Source organism: Dermacentor andersoni, chromosome 10 (assembly GCF_023375885.2).
Source record: "Dermacentor andersoni chromosome 10, qqDerAnde1_hic_scaffold, whole genome shotgun sequence".
NCBI classification, from domain to species: domain Eukaryota; kingdom Metazoa; phylum Arthropoda; class Arachnida; order Ixodida; family Ixodidae; genus Dermacentor; species Dermacentor andersoni.
In genome coordinates, this window is record NC_092823.1 from 85,079,805 (window position 1) to 85,100,509 (window position 20,705).

The 20,705-nt window shown below is 47.9% G+C and overlaps 1 protein-coding gene across 1 annotated transcript in view; it reads right to left on the reverse strand.

Annotated features, from left to right (window-relative positions):
- The window catches only part of LOC126544201 (aldehyde dehydrogenase family 16 member A1-like), a 77,716-nt gene extending 68,447 nt beyond the window's left edge, over window positions 1-9,269 (reverse strand). The window contains exons 1-2 of the mRNA XM_050191437.3: window positions 9,120-9,269; window positions 3,031-3,266 (exon numbers count right to left, since the gene is read on the reverse strand). Of these exons, the coding sequence (XP_050047394.2) occupies window positions 3,031-3,266; window positions 9,120-9,239 (356 nt within the window). The 5' untranslated portion in view covers window positions 9,240-9,269. The remainder of the gene's footprint in view (window positions 1-3,030; window positions 3,267-9,119) is intronic.
- Between the last annotated feature and the right edge of the window lie 11,436 nt (window positions 9,270-20,705).

A 20,705-nucleotide genomic window follows, 5' to 3' on the forward strand; every position in this document is an offset into this window, starting at 1 on the left:
AACTAGAACGCTTTCTGCTGAATAACTATGCTGCATCAATATCAGCACTCTACAACTCGTGACGAGCCATTCTGTGCACTTAAGGAGCATCTTCGACGGCACATGCTCAAGTGAACGTCATGACGCCCGAAGTGCTTAAGAACGAATGCTTTTAATAAACGTTCAGTCCTTGTTACTGTGTCAGTCTGTAACAGTGGTGACGAGGATGACGAGGAGGTGACGAACCAGCATTGGGGTTGCGTTGGGGTGCCCTCTGCATGGCTGCACAGGGTGGGCCAGCATCTTTGGATGAGGACGAAGACAAATGGGAAACCTATCAGATACGCCTGGAATCCTACTTCGAGGCCCACGACATCGTCGACCGGAAGAAGCACAGGACGCTTCTAATTGTGGCATAAAGCACCAAGGCTGTTGACCACCTTGCTGGCCACTGTGCACCATTCCGAGGTCCAGTTGCTTAACAATGCTGTCAAGCTGCTAGCAGAACACTTCGTTCCAAAAGGGAACGAAATCACGTGGTCACAAATTCTTCACAAGAAATCAGCTACCAAACGAGACGAGTGATTTAATCAGGAAAATCCAGATGATAGCAAGCAAATGCAATTATGGAAACGCATTCCTGCGGACAAATTTAGGCTGCTCATGCGTCATCAGTGGTACATGCAAGGCCAGTCAGGGTAAGTTCCGTCAAGCGGAGTGCTTTAGGTGTCATCGGTGGGGCCATCTAGCACACATGTGCCAGCATGTGCGTCCACATGACAAGATGGTGGGACTCTGTGCGGAGCAAGTATCGGACGGCGACGACAATGAGGAGTACTTCTCGAGTCTTCAAGCTCCTTCAGTAAGCCTTGCCCAATCGGTTTTCTGCACCTTGCAGTAGAACGGCGTGCAGATAAAAATGCAGGTGGACACAAGATCACCAGTGTTGACTATAGATTGGCCAACATATTCAATGTACGAGCAACGATGGCCTGGGCTGAACACACCTTTACCGTTGAAGTGTTTTCTCAGCAAGCTTCCAATTGAGGGCCAGCTGAAAGTACCCATTACATACTCTGAAGAGACCCTGGAGGCTACTTTGAACAATCTTGGTTGCTCGGGACCCAATTTGTGCTGCCGTGACATTCTCAAGGCTTTCAAACGTGAAGGCTCAACGTTGAATCAGTGAACGGTAAGTAACATTGTGTTAACCCATTTGCTGCCGCCCACCGCGCGCGAGTGCAGGCCATTCGTACCGTGCATTTTTTTACCAAAAGCACATGTACACGGCACACGCTCACCTTTCTGTGTGTCACGAGCGCCTAAGCAAACTATTTGCTGGACACTGATAAATATACATTCATCAACATTTGAGAAATATTCACACATTATTCTGTGAAGCTTTTTCAAGTCACAGGCATTTCACTGTTTGAAAAATCTGGAAGCGCTCAGGCATTTCTGAAGAACATGGCAATGGTGCTTACACAGTTGTATGAACTGCTGCACAAGAATTTGCCCTGGCCAAGGGGGACTGCACAAGATAAGGCATTCGAAGAAGTCATGTCACTGATAAGCAAAGCTCAATTTTCGCGCCATTACGATCCAAAAGAACCACTCGTTTTAGAAACTGACACACCTCCTTCAAGGTCTTGGGACGCCACTTTACCACCATACTTACGAAGGCGATCGGCTGGTCGGATTCCGGTCGCACACACTTTCACTTTCCGAGAGTAATTCGCTTACAGAGACTTTTGCTTGCAGAGCGTAATTACTCTAAAATTCAACGGGAGGCACTGGCTATTGTGTTTGGGGTCACAAAGTCACACGAGTACCTCTTGGGTTATGATTTTGCCGCGATTACAGACCACAAGTTGCTGCTATGTCTATACAATACAGAGTAGCCGGCTCCAGCTCTAGCAGCGGCCTGCAGCGGTGATCTCTGCTGTTGAGCAGATACTCGTATTGCATCAAATTCAAGCCAGGAAAGGCAGTGATTGCTGCTGATGTCCTGAGCCCCCTTCCAGCACAACAACCACATGACATGTCGGTGCGATTACAGCTAAGGACGAATGCAAGTATGTGCTGTTTACCAGGCATTTTGACAGTGGGCTAGTGATATCAAGAGGCTTAGCAAGAATGACGAAAGAAGCGGCATTAATGAAGGCTGAAGAATACATTCGTGATGGCTGGGTGCATAAATTGAAGGCAAGAGACGAAGGCCTGTGCCCATTTTTTCACAAGAAGAATGACCTGATTTGTAGCAATGCTGTCATCTACTGGGGTCATTGAGCTGTAATTCCTATGGTCCGAAAGTCTATGCTTCGTCTAGTACATGACATATACCAGGGTATTACAGCAATGAAAAATCTGGCTCACTCACTTTTTTCGGTGCCCGGATCTCAATAAAGATATCGAAGACGTATTGCCAGAGCCTGCCTGAGTTGCATAGAATGCCGCAGCATGCCACCAGCGAAAAAGACTGTTCCGTGGCCGGGCGCTAACAAAAGATGCTCGAGAGTGCATATTAGTTATGTAGGCCCTATCGAGGGACAAATGCTGCTAATGGCAACAGACTCCCATACGAAACGGATCAAAGCAAGCCTATTAGTATTGAAAACAGCTGCCACAGCAAAGACAAGTAAAGCACTGCGAACAACGTTCGGCAGGTTTGGTCTGCCGCGAATGCTTGTCTCCGATAATGGGCCGCAGTTTACGAGTATGCAATTTCAGTCCTTCATAAAGCGGAATGGCATCGAACACTTGCATACTGTGCCCTATCACCCGCAATTGAATGGCTTGGCAGAGAGGGCCATTGGTATGCTGAAGCACGGGCTCTGCAAGAACTTTTTTTGGAAACTGATTTGAGCTTCCCTGACACTTTGCTGGGATGGGTGCATGACGACTGAACCCATGCCGTTGTATATCGGTCAGACATTGGTCTCCAAGCGAATCAGTCCAGGTTTGGTGTCATACTTTATGCATCACATCATTTTATCACTGATACCTGCCACGTAAACCACGGCCCTTTGAAGCAGGTCACACTGGACTTACTTGTATAGGTGCGTGCAACGTGTGTGTGGGTCCAGCTCCGCCCAAGCCGCCTGCGCAGTCACTGATGACTTGAGGGCCTGGTTGAAGAGCTCCACATCCGCAGGCAGTGCATGGGCAACCTTCTTGCTAGAAGAGGGGCTGTTGACGGGAACGAGCTCAGCGTCACAGTCCTCCGACAATTCCAGGAAGCCGTCCACGAATCCACGCACCTGGTAGTTCTGTGCCTCCAGCCACTTCTGCAGGTGAGCACACATTTCGCTATCGTCATCATCAAACTATTTCATGCCAACTGCAGGACGAAAGCATCATTCAGCAATTATGAATTACCCCTGTCCCGACGTAAACCGACAATCCTGAGTCTGCACGTTTAGCTATTTCCTCACACTACATGCAGTCAAGCCCACTTAAAACAATCCCAGTTATCTCGTGTAGCTTGTGTTGATTAAACAACTAACAATGCCAGTCATATGTTAGGTCACCTACACAGAAATTTCTCGGGCCCCTGTATCTTCGAAGTTGCAGCTTTATAAAAACATTGGTCCTAACTAGAATATGTAGCAGCTATATGGGATTCTAGTCTCGAACCACTCGTAGCCGAGAAACCGTGCATCACGTTTCATTCTTTTTCATTATCATTGCACCGCTAGTGTTGCGGCCACGAAGGACACATTTTCCTTAACCAGCCTTTTTTATCATAGAAAAGCTTCCTGCCTTTGTTTCTTTCGTTATATTTATCATAACAATTCATTCCTTAAGGATAAGCTAACAAAATCATCCTACAGTGCCCGATACACTTGATCATTATCAAAGTAGGAATTCTATTTTCAAGCATTAAATGTTAGGACTAATCCATGGCCATTACATGTTCATGTTGCAATCGTCTTCCACGCAATATTGTCGTCATTAGAGATATTGAAGGGACACTAAAGCAAAAGAATGAATCAATTTAGACTAATAAAGGTTACTTTGAAAACTCTGTTATTAATTATAGAATAGGTCGATTATTAGAAGAAAAAGTGAAGTCCAAAGTTTCATTTCTTGAATTTCGCGCCAGGACTCCAATGCCAGTAAGCCAGCGTGACGTCACGAATTTCAGAGTACCTTTCTTTTTTTATTTGGGTCACGTTGGCTCTGTAAAAACCTTAAATTCAGGCTACATGTCCAGGCCCAAGAAATATTCAACTTTTTCTCAGGTAAGTTGGCGAAACTTCCCATATGCAGTCTTTAGCTCCCTTAGAATACAATGTAGCCTATCTTTACCACTAAATAATTAAGTGGACCCAAGCAGACGTGGTCAAAATCCATGTCACGATGAGTTGGTGCACGAACTTCAATATGGCAGTGGCACCCTTCTTATGTGCTTAATTTTTTTCTGGCCCACCAAGCGTCTGATCTTGGTATGAGTGGTATTTCTGATATTGCAGAAGGGTAATTTACTGATACAGAAGAAACCATTTTTCTCTTCAGTGTCCCTTTAATGTTTCTAGAAGTCCTGCTATAAACCTGCTTCGTCAATAACTACCTATCATTCCTGTCATGGTTGTCGATTGTGTTGCTTCTATTGTAGCAGTTGTTGCATTGCATTTATTGACATTGTACCAACTCCCCTGTCTAATTCCCTAGGGCTTTAAGGGAAAGTGAATGAACAAATAATGAATAAATGCTCCGTTATTACCAAAGCTGATAAAGTGACAGTATTGTGGCTTTATGGCAGCATGTCTCAGATCGAATGAACATGTCATGGCTCTGAACTTTTCTAATGCCAACATGAAAGTACAATATTGAAAACGATAGAGAAGCCTTCAATGGAAGTTGCCGTACATTACATCAAAAACTGTGTTCGCAAGGATGAATTTGTGTGTGATGCAGGTCAGCCTGGAACTGCGGACTTCAAAAGCAACAGCAACAACCCATGGATTTATGATGGCACATAGTTGAAGCACAGATGAGTGCTGCTGACATTAGTTAGCATGACTTCTAAGGTGTGGACGACAAAGCTGACTTTGCAGGTTCATGCAGGGATGAGGGCGCTGTCCATGACATGCAAGGATTTGTCAGCAATAACTCAAATGAAGAAAGCGAGATGGGGGAACAAATACCACCATCTGCAAATGTGTCAACCACGGTCGAGTATGTTGCATTGCTGAAACAGCTCGTCTGCAACAAAGCTCTCGGTGATGAGCGCTTGTCTGCTTTGTAATAATCTAGAAACCACGATTATTAGGTCAGCAATGGAAATGCAAAGTACCGAATACTTTTGAAAACAACATTTTAGTCATTGCGTTGGCTTATTCTTGCATGTTTACTTATCACAACTACTCCGCTATAAGAAATGCATCCGGCATTACTGTGATTTTTGCTCTTAACAGTTCAACATGACAATGCTGTTTATTATATGTGGGCTCACCTGTACAATCTCTTTCCCCTAGCCCTCCTGCTGCTCTTTCCCGCCTGATGCGAGAGAGGGGAGGGAGCTTCGTGGGCAACATTTCCTGAACTTGACAAAAGTCAATGAGAAATGAAAATTTTCAATCTGTTCTGCAGTAGTCAGCTTTTCGTCATCCTGAAGATGCAAGAAATGTGGTTAAACCTTATATCCAGTGAACAGAATTACTTCATGCCTGTAAGGGTTAAGGTGCCCGGCAGGGCGTCAGCGACTGTTGAAGCGTGAGAGTATGAACGGGAGTTCGTGTAGGTTAATACGAGTAAAAACAAAAGTCAGTGAGAGTGACTGCAGGAATGTGAGTGGACATATGTATATCAGTGAGCACTGGGTGAGCAGGAGCGGATGAGAAAATCAGAGTGAATGGCTGCCATTAAGCCTGAAAGAGGTGACTATTAATGTGAATGAGGGGTGGTGAACGTGAGGAGGAATGCTAGTGAGTGTCAATGAGTGAATTCACACAAGTGTGAGTGAGTGCATAGCCTGCAAAAATATTCGGCAAGAGAGCAACAAGTGGGTATCAGCTTATTTTGCCTATGTATGATGATGGCCGACAAAATGCAATACATTTATAGTCTCCTTAGACTGGTGATAACCACGAGCTCATTCACTGCCGTGCTTTGCTGTTCACACAAGAGACTACTTTTGCAGCCTTGCACTAGCAGCATTAAAGTGCTCCCACAGCAGAGTGGCAAGAGGAACAAAAAAAAACAATATGACATGTTTGAAATAATGTGAGCTTGAAGCTCACTTCCGAGACTCCAATTTAAGAGAAATTTGAGCAAGTTGATTTACACTTGTGGTATGGAAAGGGGTAGAAAAAAATGCCCAACCCTTCCCCTACCGGAAAATGGGGTCGGCGAAGCTTGTCCTGCATGCACTTTACCTTCTTCACAGTTAAGTAACCCACAGGTGGTGCTGGAACCACATGGCGCGATTTACGTGCAGCATGGGGGCACGGGCATCGTTTCGACGAACGCCCTCGCGAAAATCTCGCACCCGCCTGATGCTGTTGGGAGTTGAACGCGGGGCGTCGCGTTGCAGCGGCCGCGTCCACCAATGACAGTGCAGCGCCAGTCCACGTCACGCTATACGTCACGCATTAGTTCCCTTAACGCCATCAGATGGTGTTGTCCTCCGCTCATCTTGGCGCAGCAGCTCAGCGGAACACAAGGCAAACGCGGCGCGGCCGGCGCGCGCCCGCCGTGCTCATGCGGATGCCGACGCGTCAGCGGTGGTGAGGGCGTTCGCTGAGCGAAAAACACGCCATGCGGTTCCACGTAACGGTGCCGGCTTGCTTCGGTCTCCCGCTCCCTCAGCCCGGGATCACTTTTTTCATTGCTGTCGAATTACCTGGGCTCGGGCGGCTTTACCGGCTGGATCCACGCGCCGACGGCGAGCCCTTTAGCGGGCGAGTTCTCACCGCCCCTCATCGAAGGCTGCCCGTTCCTCGGGGAAACGCACAACGCGTGGCCGTCCCATCCGTTTTCCCAGACTGAACTGGACGGAAACGAAGCTGGCGCAGCGCGCGCGATACAGTTTCTTGCCCTTTTCCTCCCCGGCGGAAGCGAAACGACTCTGCTTGGTTGCGCGCGTGGCGTGAGCGCGCAACCAATCAAACCGCCCTATTGTGTGCGCTTTCCCGCAGCTGCTCTGCTCTGGAAGCAATTGGGTTTCCTCGCGTGACATGGCCACCGGAACTTTTTGCCAATACAAGCTTCGCTTGAAAACGGGAGCCAGGAGTGACGCAGAAGTGAGACTACCGATGTGCCACTGAAAGTTGCCAGCTCAGTGGCACATCTGCAGTCTCATACACACACATACATACATACATCGCATGGCATCCCTTTCAAGTGCACTGAGAAAACGAGCAAAGAGTCGGGCTGTATTCAGCTTGCGAATGCAAAATTGTGGCTCGTACGCAGACTGAAAAAACAACCCAAATCGTACAACTTTAATATTGGGAAACGTCTGTTAACAAAGCTTCAAACTTTTGAAAGACCTTTAACCACAACTTCGCTGCTTAACAAAGCTAACGTCGGCCACGGCATTAAAGGGACACATGGCCAGCTGGTGCAGGAAATTCAATGCGGCGTGCCGATCCGTCTTTTGTTCTTGCACTTTTCCGGCTTATGAAGCCTCCTCTCATAGTAAGAGTGGCTTTCTCGGCATTGTAGAAGCACAAATTGCTAATACGGCTAAGCCGATTTTTCTCTTCAGCCCTTTTAAAGAAATTATAACTAAATCATTTCATCATACAGTATCCTTCGATGCCATACTTTCATTGACTTGAAGGGAAAAGGTCCATCATTAGAGAAGACAATGAATGTCAAGCCTTCCATTAATTTTGCGCCGAAATCTCGGCACCGGTCTGTCAGTCATACGCTGCGGATATCAAAGTATTTTAGCACAGATAAATTCCAGAAACTAGGTAGTTTGAATGCCCAATTCTTTTACAACGCTATGCGATTCTCCTTTACCGATAAGTTATTACTTATACCGGCGCAGGCTCTGTCAAAATCCGTGGTCATGGCAAGCAGGTGTGGAAACTTTGGGGGGGCGTGAACGCCTGCTTTGTGTTTGCCTCTATTTTGGCTAACCAGGACTGTTCCCCATGGTAAGAGTAGTTGCGTCATTTAACACAGCTGACGTTAATATTACTCCTTCGTGCCCCTTTAACGTAAACATAATTATAATTAGGATAGTGTTTCACCGGTTGAAAGGTGGAGATAATTGCAGGTGTGCAAGACTGCAATTCTGCGATATCTACTGAAAGAGGCACTAGACAAACAATGTCCTTAACAATTCAGCTGGTAGCCCGTTGAAATACAAGGGTGCTCGATGGTGCCAAAGTATCGCAAGAGTAACGATGAATTTGCCACCGAGTTCTCTCGCAATGACGCGAAACTAGTTACGAACTTGATAATCGAGTCATTTTGACATTGCAACTTTGAGGAGTTATATTAATATCGTTACTGCTTTCGATGCACCCTACACAGCTACCCCATTTACGAATGCGTCTGCAATAACGAGTTTCCAGCGCTACTCTGCCTCGCCTGTAGACTTTTGGCGCTAGCAATTAATACAAATGCAGCGTGCAGTTCGCTAGAGACAATGCGCTGTAATCAATAACAACCAAGAACTCACCCAGCAGAAACGATTTGTATCGCCGGCGACTATAGAAAGCTAAGCTGACCGAGTGTCCGGGCTGCAACACGCTGAATTCAATTTGCACTTGCTGAATTCCCTTTAACTACGACTGAGCTTAGCTATCGTTCGGATCAGCAGCAGTCGAAATGTGACGACGCGGTAATTAGCTCTCCGTCTAAGCACTCCAGCAAGCAGTCAACAGCTATTGAACTCATGTTTTTACAGAAGCGGTTCACATTGACCTGTTGTCGACGCAGGTTTGCAAAACGAAATTGAATTGCCATGTGTTTTGCATGAGCTAAGAGAAGAAGTGAGTCTAAAAAACTGAAGAAGGTTCATTGCAGTCCCGGTCCGGTCATCAAGAACTCGATATCGCAGAGCGGCTGAACCACGGCTGATAAGAGCGGGCGCCGTCGGCTCAGCGTGCGGTCGTTTTATGTTCGTGTCACGCGTAGACCTCGCGCTATACGGAAACAGAACCACCATAGTTTCTTACCTTGCTGTAATCATACGAGTCCATCACTGGGCTGTAACATGGACGCTCGAAAATGCTTCTAACGGTGACACTTGGCTGAGAGCGAATAGCACGAAATTGACTAGCAAAGTCGGCGGCCATTTTCAAAATTTCTTTCTGCGGGCTTGAGGTTGGCCAAGGCCTACTACGACTCATAACTCGTTAATTAGTCAGACAGCAACTTATATATAAAATAAACAAATATTTGTTGTTATTTAAAAAAACTACAATTGGCACGAAACAATTTACCTACAAATTTGATGGTTGTATAGGTTTAGGACCGCGCTTAACTTTAATGGCAGCCTCCACGACTGATTTCTAGAATCTACAGTAAGGTGTATTGGCTGTATCTCTGTGAATCAGTGTCACAAATAGCGTCAAGTTGTCAAGTGACCAAAGCGGCAAAGCAGGGTTATAAATGTTCCGATTGACATCAGCGTTCACAGCGCCACATGAGTGGATTGGTGTTTGGAGAGGATACATGGCGGCGTGCATTGGCAATACACCTATAAAGAGCCATTTTGTTCGAGACTACAGGAGGCGCTAAATTCAAATCGTTCGTGATCGCCAGTCAGTTCGAATGTTTGTTTCACCTTTCCGATTTCACTCTGTAACGGCACGCAGGTACAGAAACGAGTAAGTAAAACGGCGAAGGATTTCCTGGTTTTGTTAAATGTGACAGGAAACATTTGCAGAACAACTTGTCTGCCGGTCCTTTGCAAGCATTTCAAATGATCTTTGTAATTATTTAACAACGTACATTTTGACAACAGTGAGTACTACAGTGTCAAAACTCGGTTGACGCAAGAACGTGTAGATTCTCGCTTGTCTATCTTTTTTCTTTATGTTTGAAATTCCAAGAAGTCTTCAGCACACTACAGAAACGTAACTGGTGTCCTCCTTGTGCACAGCCGGGATCCATTGTGTTGGCTTCTCAGTCTGTTCGTCGCGTAGGTTTCCTAACGCTGCACGGGGGTGGTGTAACGTAGTATATGTGCTTAGGCGACTTATAGGCATAAATTTAAAGGTCGCCGCCACATAAAATGCGTAAAACTGACGTGACGAGATTTGCTTACGTTTCAACTCCGACTACAACTCAAGGTCGTTTTGCGCATCCTGTCGTTGCAACGACACGGCACCCTAACAATCGCACTCTCCGCTATTCTCGTCACCGCTGCCCTCTAGCATAATTCTTGCAAATTCATGTGCACAACGCCGCTTGCTTCAATTACTCATGCACAAAGTGAACCTGCACACGACGCAAGTTGTCCTGAACAGTGGCGTAGTCAAGATTCTTTTGGGGGGCGTTGGGGGGAGATCGGCTGCTGGAGGGGCCGCGCACGAACAGGAAGTTCAGGAGGGGGGGAGGGGTGCACACACATGCTTCGGGCCGGCAGCGCTAGATGGTGCCAGGTATTCTTAGGGAAGCGCGAAAGAGAACTGCCGCTGCAGTACACGCATAGTGCGGTGCTCAGCAAATTAAACGCGATACCCGGAGCGCGGGAAGGGTGCGTCCGGCTATAGAAGCTAGAAGGTTATCCTTTCTATCCTCTATAGTTCGGCCGACGGTCTGTGTTTCGCGGTGACGCGTTCTTTATTCTATGGCGACGCCGCCGGAGTAGGGTCGGTAATATCGATGAACGATTAATCGATTAAAATTATCCCGCGGAACGATTAATCTTCGCAATTGTGCACCTTTCATTTAATCGAGTCGATCGATCAGACAAGAGGGATTAATCGTTTTCGACAGTTTTACAGGAGCGGCGCGACAATCTTGAAATCGTACTAGAATGGCGGTTTAGTAAAGCAACGAACGGGGCTAGTTGGTGGACGTTCATGATTGTATTGCGCTTAGTGCAACACTAATCGCAATACCATCATTGAATGCACGAGCAATGACTGTACGGCTGTGGTAGAGCGCCTGTCGACTCTGTAGAGGTCACCACAGTTTAGCCCATGCTTTAGGCTGCCACCAGTACGTGGCGCCACCGGCGACTTCGTGCGTCTTTATGCATTCGTGCCCAATAATGGGGGCGTGTTCTTTGTACGTTGGGCTGAGAAGCGCCTCTGTGTCCCACGCTCCCCGCGTGCCCGTTCTCCCGCGGCACGAACCACGTGACAGATTGTTTTTTTTTCTTTTTCTGAGTCCCGAGTGATGCCATGCCGGACGCTTTCTTTCTCTTCCGGTCCACATCACACGCCCTCCTACGCCGCCCGAAGCCGGAGACGTCAAATGCCCTCGCAATTCAAGGCAAACCTGCAGTCGTTGATCGTCGTGTCACTCCCAGTCCACTAAAGACGTGTCCCAGCATTCGCGCCGGTTTGGAGCACGTTCTCGAGCGCCTGTGACCGCATGTTGGTTGAGCGTTCATTCAAAGAAGCACGTTAAAGAACCCCAGTAAGGTCCAAATCTCCGGAGTCCCCTGCTACGGCGTGCCTCATAATCAGATCGTGGTTTTCGCACGTAAAACCCCTTAATTTTTTTTTTGTCCGTTCAATGAAGGTGTCGGTTTCACCAAAATATCCCGGTCAATTTTCGCTCTGTAGGAAAGAGTGCGTGGATTAAAATCCTAAATCAGTAATTTTCTTTTCCCCTGTGTACCATTGCAATTTCTTGCATATTTTATTTGGGCTTAACCTTTAACTTTAGCAATTTTACATATTTCTTGTTTAACTGTACTGTGTAGGGACTCACTAGTGCCATGCGTCTTGTTTAAAGTGTGCTCTAAGTGTCATTTAATAACATACAGTGTTTATCTTTTCAAAGGCCACTAATGTCAACTGTATTTAGTATTTAAAAAATTCAAGATTAATCTTTCTAAAACTTTATACATTTGCATTTATAACTTGGTACCATCTCTCAAAGCTTAAAATAGGGCCCTAAAAACTATGTAACTTTGTTTCAACCTTTTTAAGGTGCCCGGCAAAAATTTCGATTCATTATATAATTGACGAAAAACCCTGCGTCGAGAGCGATTAATCGATTAAAGGCTAAAATGATGAATTAATAATAATAATAAAAAGAATCGACCGTGCCTACGCAGACGTTCTGGAAGACGCGGTTTCTGCACAGCGGTCACATGGCGGCAGGAGCTGACGGCGCGCGTGTTTCGCAGCGCTCGAGTGAGTACTCCTTCGCGTTGTGCTATCATGACTCATATAGTTTCGGAATAGGCCTTGAGGCATACTGCGCGCTCGCTGAAACAGAGGTATGAATGAGAGAAGTAGGAATAATTATTAACTATTATTCTTTAAAGAAAGTAGCCCAAAATAAAGTCTTCCCTCGCTCATGGCTTCATGCACGCTAGATCTGCCCACTTGGCTTAGGTCTCCTGTTATACTAGTACTTCGCCGTGTCGCCATTTGGCGGGGCAGGCTGTTGAACATGCGGACGACGGCGAGGCCGGTATGTGCCAGACGATTTCACTCGGCCTCCACGGCCGCCCAGGTTCATCGATCGAGGCTCTGTGAAGTGGTCGACGAGACGTGGACCGCTGTATGGCATCCCAGACATATTTCATTATGTTCAAGTCGGTCCCTTGCGGTGGCCAGCCTCTAGCTCTAGCACCATAATGCCTCTTTGCTCCAGAAAACGACTGACCGACACTGCCATATGGACGGGGCTCCTGTGTTGCTGGTAGTAAAAGAAGACGTCCTGAAAGGACCCGTCAAGGACGTGGGGGAACAGGGTGCCGTCTAGGAGATCCCTGTATGCGGCAGCATTGAAGCGGCCTTCGAGACGCACCAAGTGCCCGAATGCGTCCTTTGTTATGGCTCTTCAGACGCTGACAGAGCGGCGTCCGGTGCTGGCCACTCACTGACGATTTCCTCCTTCATATCTGTGAAAATTAATGAATGTTTGTCAGTGATACGTCCTTATTGGGGCGTGATATGCAGACACGGATTCCGAATACAGTGGTGCACAATGAAGGTGTTGGTTGCGTCTGATAGAGCGTTCGAATGACGTAGCCCGCAAATGTCCATCGGTATGTTTCGGTGGTCGATATCGCTCCATCGATAAGGTGCTCGATCAGCGGCTCAGTGAAGCCCTGCCGAAAGATATGCTTTACAAGGGAGAACCAGGAAATGCTGACTGATAAGCAGTTTACTGCGTCTGCTCAAATCTCTCCCTCTGTACAGGTGGCAAGGTACATTCTCAAGGAAATGCGTACGTAGAGTGCAGCAATACATAGGTAGTGACTATATCGTAGCTTACGGATTACTGACTACTTCGATGTCGCATTCTCGATTTTAGGTGTTATAAATGTGTGAGGCCAGTGATCATACCTTGTGTTACTAGCCCTCGAGGTGTGCTGGTACTGGTCGCATCGGGTCGTGAATGTATAGACTCGTCCGAGAACATGACACTACTCCAGTCCTGTGCAGTCCATGTCTGGTGCTCCTGGGTGAATACTAGCTGTTTGGCTTTGTTCATGCCAGAGAGCAGTGGCTTCCAAGCCGGCACGCGACTGCAGAGGCCACCTTCATGAAGACTCCGTCTCACCTAGCTTGTGCTAGCGCTGAGGCCGAGGCCACTTCTGATCTCCTTCGCGGTCAAAACTGGGTCTTACTTTGCAGCATTCAGGATGCGTTCGTCTTCGTCGATGCGTTCGTTCGCCCTCGGTTGGCATCCTCGGGGCAGGTTTCCTATAGGCCGCATTCATGGCGGTACGCTTCACAATACACGTGCTCCGTAACTGTCGCAATTTGCGACTGCGACATGCCTCTGTCATACATGGTAACTGTTTGAATATATGCGCTCTGCCAAATGTATGCCTGGTAGGGCTAACACACTTTGAAATGCCGCGTATATAGTTATGTCCTTTTGTAAGGATTACCACGTCACGCGATTGAAAAGGGTGAGCGTCTTTCGTGTCCAGACTATTAGATAAGACGGGTAACCGTCAGTCGCTGTCAGAATTTTTTCGCCGCAGAGGCTCGAAGCATAACGCTATCTATTGGCAGCAGCAATGCATCATGCGCCGTGAGAACACGAGGCGGGGGGGGGGGGGGGGGGTATCAAAGGACGTCGTGTGCTTCTTCGTAAGCCTCTAATCGGATTTTACGCCGGCGAAAACGATGATCTCGGGGACAACGCCTTTGTCTTCAAGACATCCTTTTCCCTGGCCTTTCACTGACGACTTCTTCGTCGTAACGTTGACCGATTCCCGTTCATATGACGGCGTCACTTAGCCGGCTTAGGTTGCGCGGGGACATTTGGAGAATGGATGAATGAATCGCGAGGTTTTACGTGCAAGAGAACGATCTACTTATGAGGCTGCGTGGCGTGCTGTTACGCCCAAGCAGGCATTAGAGACCTTTAGCTTGTACGCTATTCCGGTAAACGGGAGCGGTTTGGGCGTATTACCGGATGGTCGGGGCGTAAACGTGAGCGGTGAAGCCGCCTGGTGTTGTAGAGCTCAACCAGACAAACGCATAGCTAAAACTGCAGTAACTCACCATATCCTGCTTCGCCACTCGTGCAAATTTTTGGCAGCGGCGTAATTGTGAACACGATTACGCCACTGTCGAAAATTTACGCCAGCAGCTAAGCAGAATATAGTAATTAGCTCTGTGTTTGTGTGGTTGAGCTTTGCGCCACCAGCTGGCGCCACCAATCTGGCCGCTCACGTTGACGCCCCCGCTAAACCGGAAAACCGCCCGTGCTTGCCCGAATACCGGACACGCTAAAAGTCTCTATTAACGCGAGTACAAGAAACGAACAGAAATCTTGCGCACCAGGTACTGTTCGTTGAATCGCTCACACTTATCGTGCATATTTAACATTTCGCAGAGCGTAAAAGATTGCAAGGATAGAATTAAGAATGTGATGGAGCAGTAGAACCATGAGACTACAACAAAAACACGTGCCTCGAAGACATGGCGCAAATTGCCCTACAGTGAAATACTTCTCTTTCAATAATACTGCAGTGCCCACAATGTGAAGAATACAGAAGGTAAACTGAAATACCGTGTGCATCTAAAACGCTCAGTCACGAGGCAGTTATAATTTGTCGCTCTGTCTTTTCAATGAACTTGTGAGGCACATCGTCGTTTGGGGGAAGGGGGGAGGGGAGCCCCGAGTTCAGCAGCGTAGCGCCATAGCCTCCGACTTCAGCAGCTCGCCTGTTTAAAGACCTGCCCCTACGGATGTTGGCCTTCGTGGCAGCTCGAGCCCACATAGCGAAGTATGCGGCTGCCTATACAGCCCCAAACTACAGAATCGCATGTGCAAAAGGGTCAACACTGAAAGCGTTTGCAGACTCTTGTTCTTTTTTTTTTTCTCCTGCGTTTTCCTTTCTTCCCTTCTTTTCGTAGTAAGCACCTAGATGGGTTCTCTGCGCCCATTCTTCCCGTTTTCCTGAGCACGCAATATGCGGCGAGCCCCTTAACCCTGCTCCGAAGCATTACGCCATTCTAGCACTTCGCGAAAAAGCGCGAATTAAAAATCTATGGGCACTTTGCTGAGATAAACAGTGATAGGCGAAAGCCTATCTATGACTGCCTCTGTAGCTGTTGTCTGAACTGTTCTGCGAACGGACGCCGCCGTGGCCGCGAGCATGGGATGCAATCACAGCCATATGGCTACAAGGTTTGTCGCCGATGTGCGCGCACCCCCAAGCGCATGTCCGCTCTCTCCCACGTGCCCACTCGTACAGCGCTACTGGCATGGCACCTCCTCTCCTTGCTCCCCTCGCTGGTGATCACCGCTTTCCTGCGTCCACCACGGACTGCGCCCGGACACTCATGAGCCACTAAAGGCTTGCGCCTGAAAATCCATTGTCACGCGCGCACGGCTGCAGCCTCCCACGAAAGTACGACCACGGCAGGTACGCCCGCTTCAAGCGGTGCTGCAGGCGAGCGCAATGTTAATGGATGGATGGATAAGGCTGAACCCTTGCAATCGGGCGGCGGCACACGCCACCTAGCCGTGACTAGTAACATATTTTGTAATTAGTGGAGGGTGGAATTTCACTCTTGCTTTTATTTTAGCCACCAATCAGATAACCTCCGTTTGGTTCTTTCTCCCCGTTGGAAGTCTAGTTTGCCTCCACTGTCCCTAAACCACAGTGCTTTGAAAAAAATCAGCCCCGTTGCTTTGAACTGTAGGGCGAAGCTATTTAGAGAAAAATATCAAGTGTTCAGCCGTTTCCTCCTCCTGTCCCCCCGCACCGTATAACGTGTCTATCCCTTGGTACTTGACTGGGTACGTCTTCTAGTCCGCAATGCTCCCGTCCTGGCTTCAAACGACAAAGAGATTCCCCAAGAATTATCGAAGATATTTTCTTTGGCAATTTCCTGCTTGCAGGTTCTGCATGTTACCAGTGCTGATTTCGTTTGCTTCCTTATTTTCTACAGACCTCTGTCTGTTTCTTTAACTTTAGTTTTAACCGATGTTTCTTGGTTTGCGCCTCCGCTGCTGTCCAAATACTTGCGTGACAATTTTCTAGTTCGCTTCCTTCATTTTGTGCCAACATTCATCATGGTCAAGTAACTGAAAACTTTCCAAGCCCACCGCTCTTTCACCATTTCTCTAAATGGCTCCTCAAACTCTATTTTGCTGCTAGCTTCCCTGCCCTCGAATGACGTTCATCTCATGTCACCATGTACGCCCTTATTTGATGTATTTCCGCGTGCTCCCAAAGCAAGCCTGCCCACCCCACGTTGCTTAATTTCCAAATTTGCTCCAACCTCTGATGCTCTCATGCACAGGACCGGGTCGCCAAAAGTGAGAATAGGAACCGTCACTCCTTTCCAATCTCACCAATTCGTATCTATTTTAATTAAACAGCTCCCTATTTTTCATCACTGCTGCATTCCTGCTAGCGTTAGCCGTTACATATTTTTCATGTTCCGTTAGGTACTCAGCCATATTGTTTATTCAGACGTTAAGATATTTGTACTTATCCACTACCTCCACCGTAACCTCCTGTATCCTATGCTCGCCGCCCTGATTATCATTAAAACCCATGACTGCAGATTTTTCGTTACTAAACTTCAAACTTAATCTATCTATCCATCCATCAATCAATGCAAATCCATGTTGTCAGCCATGAGTACAATGTCGTCTGCGTACATCGGTCCTGCTAATGACTGCTCAATCCATTCTCCTTGCTTGAAAAAAAGTACGGTTGAAGCCAAGTTCATTCCTCTCTAATTTGGTCTCTAATCCTTGTAGATACAACATCAATACAAAAGTAAAGCAAGTTGCACGTTGTGAAAGCTGTCAAAACAGCGAAGCTGGTGGCCTTTTTCTGAAGTTTGAACTCGTCTTTAGCGCGATTTTCATGAAAGTTTTTTTGTCTCGTTGTCGTCGTTTTGTTGGATTCGAGCTTCGGTTCCGGATTGCTCACACACTTCATTTGCGTGAGGTTGCGATCAAACCACAGTCTATCACACACCTTGCAGCTGTGACCGCACTCACCGTCGAGGAATTCTCTCTTGAACCGTCCATCGGCACGCTTGGTGGGATGAATCTCTCTGCGTCGACGTCTCTGCTCGGCCTCTCGTAGTTGGGGGTTAACTTGCCTCTGCTGGCGCTTGGCCTGGGTTGCCTTCTATTGAAAGGGGGGGGGGAGGCTGGCTTGCCTTCACTGGCGCTTGGCTTGCGCTTCCCGTTCTCGATCCTCGGCAGTAACGCCTTCGCTCCGCTGCCGCTTTGTTGGCGCTTCTCGCTTTCGAAGCTCGGGATTTGCGCGACTTCGGCGCTGCCGCTGTCGTGTGAGCTCACGCTGCCGCTGGCGTCCAGCGAAATTCATGGGGTGAAAGTGCGCGTGCCGGCGAAACACCTGCTCCTATACCCCTCTCCTTCCCCTCCCTCGGCGCGCGCTCTGCCCTCCTGCGTCACACCGGACAGCGGACGGTGAAGGCTCGAGTTAATTAGAACAGCTCAGCTGTTAAAAGATGACAGAGGGAACCCTTGCCTAAACCCCCACTGTATCTCTGTAGGCTCAGATAGATTTTTTTCCCATTTTATAAGCACCTTGTTACTTTTATAGATATCTTTTCGGCCTTTTCCCGTGTTTTACTGGGAGACGCCGCTCCCATTGCCACGGCAATGGAAGTGGAGTCGGCAGAATGCCGGCGCACCGTGACTGATTCGGCAGGCACCGGCCAAAGGAAGAGAAATTGCCCTCCTAGTCAAGCTGACAGCGAGGACACTGTGTTCTACTCCTGCTCAAGCGATGACGCCTCAGATGACGAAGACTTCGAAAGAGTGGTAGACCGGAAGGCCAAGAGAAGAAACATCAGCGGACGGTCTTCGTCAAGTAAGTCTACCGTCATGTCACAGCGAAGGCCATCGGCGCACACAATTCTGTTTGTGCCGGACACACCTGCCGACAACCTCAACCGCCTTAATCGACAAGATATTTCTGTTTCTCTGGAAGCTCTTGTCCCAGGAGAAATCAAGGATATCAGAATTATTACTCTAAAGAGCGTTCTGGCTATTGATGTCCATAACCGAAGCGCAATCAATGCTTTGATGGCAGTAAAGCTCCTGCGCAACATCAATGTCCGCTACCTCATTCCGTAGGACAACGAAACCACGGCTGGTGTTGTTTATGATACTGACACATCGATTCGCGACAGCGACCTGCCCATTTTACCCAAACCTGCGACAGATGGCGTTGCCTTGCTACAAGCTCGGGGCCTTGGCAAGTCGACCTGTGTAAGGCTTGTGTTTAAAGGCCACTGCCTACCATCACATGTAAAGGTCGGTCACTTTCGGCATGTGGTACGACCTTTCGTACCCAAACCACTTTAATGCAGAAGGTGTCAAAGAATTGGACATGTGAGTGCTGTATGCCGAAATACAACGATATATGCCCATGATGTTCCGAACAACATGACACTGACACTTGCCGTGCAACAAAGCTCAAGGGCCCAAATCGTCAAGGCTCAAAAGACTGCCCACGCCTAAAGAACGAGTAGAACATCTTGAGAGAAATGGCCAGAAACAGATCATCACACGGAGATGCTTCTGCAGCGATAAGACGACATCGCTCCCGGAAACGAAAGTCTACGAAATCCTCTTCCTGTTCAAGGGAAATGTCTCGTCCGGCAACGCCGCCTCCTGTTCCATCTGTCTCCAGTAGGAGCACGAATGTCAACGAAAAAAGCGGCCATGCTATTCATGCTTAACATCAAGTGAGGTGTGGCCAGCACTGTCGAACACATGCCACGCGCCAGAGCCATAGCACATGACTCGCAACTTAACGTCAAATGTCACTTCAGTTGACCAAATGCGAGATAAGTATTCACAAGTGATTGCTATGCTCAAATCGCTCACGAATGTCATGTGTCTACTACTGACAAACATGGACACTCCGGCTGCTCGTAGCGCACTGCAAGTATTGGACGCGCTGACTCCAGTACTTGAAAGCATCGCATAGCACCATGGCCCGCCGCTCGGTGCCCTTCCACAAGGATGTCAAGAAAGTATCTCTATTCTAATGGAATGCCCGTGGTCTCAAATCGAGAATTTCAGATTTTAGACACTTTGTCTTCGAAAACCGTTTTCCCATCCTCGTCATTTGCGAACCGAATGTGCAGAATGTTATACGCATTTCTGGCTGTGAGGCATTCATGTTCCCTACCTGTGGGGATGTGAGCAAGGTAAATTTATATATTAAATGTGACCTAACATACGTGTTGCACCCAGTCCCGCCTCACGACGACAAGCAGTACGTTTGTTTAATTGTGAAAACGAATAAGCCTACGTTCACACTCGTCGCTGTTTACATTGCTCCTTCAAGTGGCTCCGACTCTAAACGACTGTACGACGTGCTATCAGCGACACCCGGCCCTACGATTCTCTCCAGAGATTTTAATGCTCACCATCCGCTTTTGGGGGAGTTTGAAGATGGACTCCAGGGGAAGGAGACTAGCATCCTTTGCCACACAGCACGACCTTTATTGCCTCAACGATGGTAGTACGACATATTTACGCGGGCTTACATACAGCAGCTGCCTAGACTTCACCCTCGTTTCTCGGCGTCTTGAAAGAAACGTGCAATGGTTTCCAGACATCGAATCACATGGAAGCAACCACATTCCGACGTACCTGAAGATGGTGGGACTATTTAAATGCTTCACCACGACCCTCCAGCAAATTGACTGGTCGGCGTTTCGGTCGCACATAGAGGAAGTATGTCAGCAAGGGAACCATTCAAGTCTGGAACACGAAATTCAAAAGGCCATGCAAGAGGCTACGCGTGGTTTTCAGCCTTTCCCGAAATAAGAGGAATTTGACGCCGAACTGCAGCGACTACGAGCAATTCACCGGCGGGCTGAAAGAAGGTACAGGAGAACTAAATCCCTCCATGATCTCAGAGAGGCAAGGGGGATGCAAAATAAGTTTCAACGCCGCATTGATGCTCTACAATCTCAAAGATGGAAACGTGTCTGTGAGTCGTTGGATCCACGTCAGCGATTCTCTCAGATATGGAGAACCATGCGTGGACTTCGCGTATCACCGCAACAGCGTGTTCTTTACAAATCCCTCGCTTTGTACCAAGGTTGCAGCGAATTAAATTGACATCGCTGAAGAATTTTGCTCAAGACTTG